This window comes from Ceratina calcarata, unplaced genomic scaffold (genome assembly GCF_001652005.2).
Source record: "Ceratina calcarata isolate Rehan_Ccalc_2016 unplaced genomic scaffold, ASM165200v1 scaffold111.2, whole genome shotgun sequence".
Classification (NCBI taxonomy): Eukaryota; Metazoa; Arthropoda; class Insecta; order Hymenoptera; family Apidae; genus Ceratina; species Ceratina calcarata.
The window spans coordinates 62,073-66,354 of record NW_017132020.1 but is presented as its reverse complement, the minus strand read 5'-3'; the positions used below and the strand labels follow the sequence as shown (position 1 = coordinate 66,354).

Below are 4,282 nucleotides of genomic sequence, written 5' to 3'. Positions count from 1 at the left end.
ATTATTATTATTGTAAGAACTGCCTTAATGCAGACCGAGGCTCAATAACGAAGCTGGCGCAACGATTCTTCAGTTAAAAATTCGTAAATGAACGAAGATCAAGTTTTGTAACTGAAGAATCATTGATTGGTTCATCCGATTACAAAATTCGCTATTGGGAATTGACACAGGGGCGGGATCAATAGATATAGCTAACAACCATCATGGCGGCGCGAAGCCAGGAATTTATATTATAAGCTCATGGTAAATGTGTCAATTCCCAAAAATTGGGAATTGTCTAGTGATCCTCAAGGGAGTGATTGGCAATTGAGCAACCATATTGTTTCAATGGCGGAAGTGCGTCTCTTGGCAGTTAAATTTAAACACATTTGGAATCCTTTGCTTGAAGAATTTGTATAATAATTTGCTGTACAGCCAGTCATTTTTCTGATAATAAAACACAATAATATTAATACAATAATAAGCAAAATAAATTGGAAGTTATCTAGCTTCAATTCATTTTTGAGTGATATGTTCAAAACATAAATATTAGAACTTTTTAGATTATACACAACAACAAAATATATACTCACTGTGACAGATAATTGTATTCATTTACAATTATTTATCTTTACAATACATTCAAAATTGCTTCAAATTATTTCTGGTTTATTTTACACTGTTCACTACACTATTCTCCTTTTTTCTCACTTACACACTCTTTCTTTCTCTGTCTATTTCCGGTTTTGAAACATTCCGGTGATAGCCAATCAGCAGCGACCACGCCGTATATCGATCACTCCCTTGAGGACCACTAAGAATTGACACATTTACCATGATCTCTCGTGGCGAGCAGTAGAACTAGACGAAGCCATGCGCAGAACGATCAAAAACTGCATAAACTGAACTGTGTCCGGTCCTAGATTCTCAGGACCACGAGTATAATTCCTGGCTTCGCGCTGCCATGATGGTTAGTTATATCTATTGATCCTGCCCTTGTGTCAATTCCCAATAAAGACAGAAAAATCGTATAATTCGATCAGGACGTTGGAAAAAAGAGAAAAGTGATAAAGAATGGATAGAAAAAACTGAGGATTTGTTTTTTTTAATTGGACGCTTTTCACTTCGCAGGAAAAAGCTCTGCGACTGGACCGAGAGCCTCGTTTGCCGAACACACACGCCAATATACACGTTCCTGAAAATTGTTTGCGCGTCCGTTAACTACCGCCGCTGTTACTACCGGCATTGTTATCGACATTACGGATCGCTACACGTCGGGATAATATGACAGTCCATTCCTATTTTTTTCCTCTTTCGTTCGACGGACAAAAGTTAATGGCCGCCGATCGACGCGTTCCGTAGAGAATTCATCGCCGTTCGATAAACTCAATTAAAGAATTTGACGAATCATCTACCGGCATGGCGTCATAAATACACGTCCGTCAAGATGTTGCGTGTAATTTCGATGGGACTTACTATGATTCACCGTTTATTGCAGTTCTACGACTTCCGGGATGGATGAAATTGGTTCGAAAAAATTTCATTCAATTCTTCAACGCCCCCGCGCGGATTAAATCCGTGATCCCGAGTTAATACAGTCGACTTCTCAGTTGATAATTAAATGTCGACGATTTACCAACGGATTTACACGTCGGTTCATTTTTAATTGAATCAACGTTCGTATGGACGATATTTAAAAAAAAAAAACCTATAGGGAAGCGTTTTTATTCCATTTCATTATTAATTCATCAATATTCATTCTGTGCAATTGTGAAAAATGGCGGACGTTACTCGATTTCGAAATACCATATTTCAAATATCCATAAACTGTTTATTCCATTCCTGTTTTTATTTACCAATTGTCGTTTCATCGTTTGACTAAATTTTCCGAAGACTCCAAACGCTTCAGAAGATATTCTAATTACACTCCTCCGAGGTTGTCGTCATTAAGTTTAACGAACTGTTCCCAAGGCGGCGACGATTTCGGAAGTTTCCGTGGTCGCGCCCGGAACCACTTCTCTTCTTGAATTGCCTCGTCGAACACAGGCGAACCGTGGCGACTCGTACGTACGTGGGTAAAATACACGTTGGCTTTGTCCTTTGAGAAACGACTTGTGAATAATAGGAAGAGATCGGCCGGTGGTGATAAGGTACGTCCGGGACGACTGCCCTTGCCACGAACCCGGGTCGCGAGGCAAGGGCGAGCTTACGAGCACCGACGTTCTAGAATTACATCGTAAATAATGAATCAGGCCGATCGATGGCGATACCAATCCATCTGCACGAGCCGGCATGATTACTTATTAACAACTGTCCCACATTGTGGGCGCGATGTGGGTCAATCAGGCCGAAGTTTCACCCTTTTTGTAACCGCGAGTCTCGGATATTGCGTGCGAAGATGGACGTTCGACTGTGGACGCGGCGAGCCACGTGGGCGTACGATGGCAAGTATCGTCGCTGGAGGCGATCACGATGTCCACGTGATTAACGAAACTTTTTGAAAGGGCAGGTGAAGTTTCTAATGCCCGTCGTTATGAGAGAAATGTCACGTTCGGTAATTGTTCCAGAAATTCGTTTCATATTTTCTATGGACAAATTGTGTTCGTTATTCGATTTTAAGGATTTATTGGCTATACAGTCAATCCTAAAAGTTTATGTATCTTAGGAAAACGCATTTNAAAAAGAACGTAGTTTCTTGAAACAACTTTCAAACAGTCTGCCTTGTGAAATTTCGTCAACTTTACGCTAACATTAGCCTAAATTGAGCTTGGCAGATTGTAAAAAATTGTTCTTAGACGATTGTTCTTATACGATTTAATTGCTAACTAACATAAGTACGCTTTATTCTTGTACTGGAGAAAACCATCTGCCAATAAGCTTTTCATGGATTGCGCAATCTTGCCTTGTGCTCAAATAAATGGCAGACTGTTTGAAAGTTGTTTCAAGAAACTACTTTCTTTTTGCTAACTAAAGTTAATGTTTAAGTATGCATTAACACGTAACGAAGATTTTTAAGTACATCTATCTACAGCTTGTGGCTATAAATATTTCCCCTATCAATGGCAGACTGTAAAAAATTGTTCCACTTTTTGTGTTACGAGCGCTCGGTCTAAAAGAGACAATTTTCTCCCTATCACAGAAGATAATCCTCGAAATTGATTTCAAGAGATAATAAATACAAATCATGTAAGTAAAGCACTCGTTCCATTCGAGCCCACGACTGTTCAATAATAACTAACTCTCATAACCTAACATTTGAAGCTGACGTCGAATTTCTTCTATACGCCTCTTCATCAATCTTGTCATTACACGCAATGTATCGAGTGGAATCGTTGCGCTGCCTTGACACGCTGTTTAAAAGTAGCCTGCTCCCTTTCGAGGAATATTACTATCGACTGCTCCAGCTCTTCGAACTACCAGCGTCATAGTTGCGAACTTCACGTGTGCAATAAGAAACGACCCGTCGACCCGCTGTGTACATACATATATGTATACATATAAGTACGAACTGTTTCCAGTTATGGTTACGAATTTATTTTTAGCGTTCGATCGACTTTGCGGTTCGTTCTTCTAAGAACGTATCTTTTAATGAGAGCTCCGTCGATTCGTAAGGAATGGCGTCGGATTCGTCGCGCAAGAAGCCTTGGACTCGTCACAGGGACTCGTTATCCTGGTTTCGCTGTCGAAATCCTAACGGAGGCGCGCGGGGGCGAGCCGCGAATTCGTAAATGGAAGTGTCTTCCTCTGATTGGCAAAGTTTTCTTGTTATTCGAATAATAACGTAATACGATTTGCATACAAGCTGTGCGACATTCGTTTTGCCTAAGCTTGAGTAATGGTCGGGACTAGGCAAGGAGCTGGGAAAGTTCACAGGAAAAACTTCTTCGAAACGGGATTATTATAAATATTAATGGTTGCTAACATTTTTGTCGGTGCCTAAATTACGATTCACTTACCTAGTAAAGACAAGGCACAATAACGTTGCACTGAGGATCATCAATTGCTGGCTTAAAGCTGATTGAGATTTCTGCATGGCTCTGTGTAGGTCGTTCTGCAACATGAGGGTAAATTTTTTTCAATTTTCTTTTCAAAATTGATTAATGAGATAATTTTGATAAATAAAGTAGGTGTCGATTACTTACGAACATATTTTCTAAAGAATGTTTCGCCAACCAGCAGTTTAGGAACACCGGAATGAACAGATTTCGCATTGGAGGGTAAAGTAGCTGGGAACATAAATTAAATTCTTTGTTATTCAGACGATTAATATAATTCTTTTTAAGGGGCCTTACAAGTGTGAAAC

General features: G+C 39.9%; 1 protein-coding gene across 3 annotated transcripts in view; it reads right to left on the bottom strand.

The window, feature by feature from the left end:
• Positions 1 to 4,282, bottom strand: part of LOC108622588 (potassium channel subfamily T member 1) — a 38,110-nt gene that overhangs the window by 14,076 nt on the left and 19,752 nt on the right. For all 3 annotated transcript variants that reach the window (XM_026811594.1, XM_026811595.1, XM_026811589.1), the window contains exons 3-4: positions 4,122 to 4,205; positions 3,936 to 4,030 (exon numbers count right to left, since the gene is read on the bottom strand). In XM_026811594.1, coding sequence (XP_026667395.1) covers positions 3,936 to 4,030; positions 4,122 to 4,205 — 179 coding nt within the window. The remainder of the gene's footprint in view (positions 1 to 3,935; positions 4,031 to 4,121; positions 4,206 to 4,282) is intronic.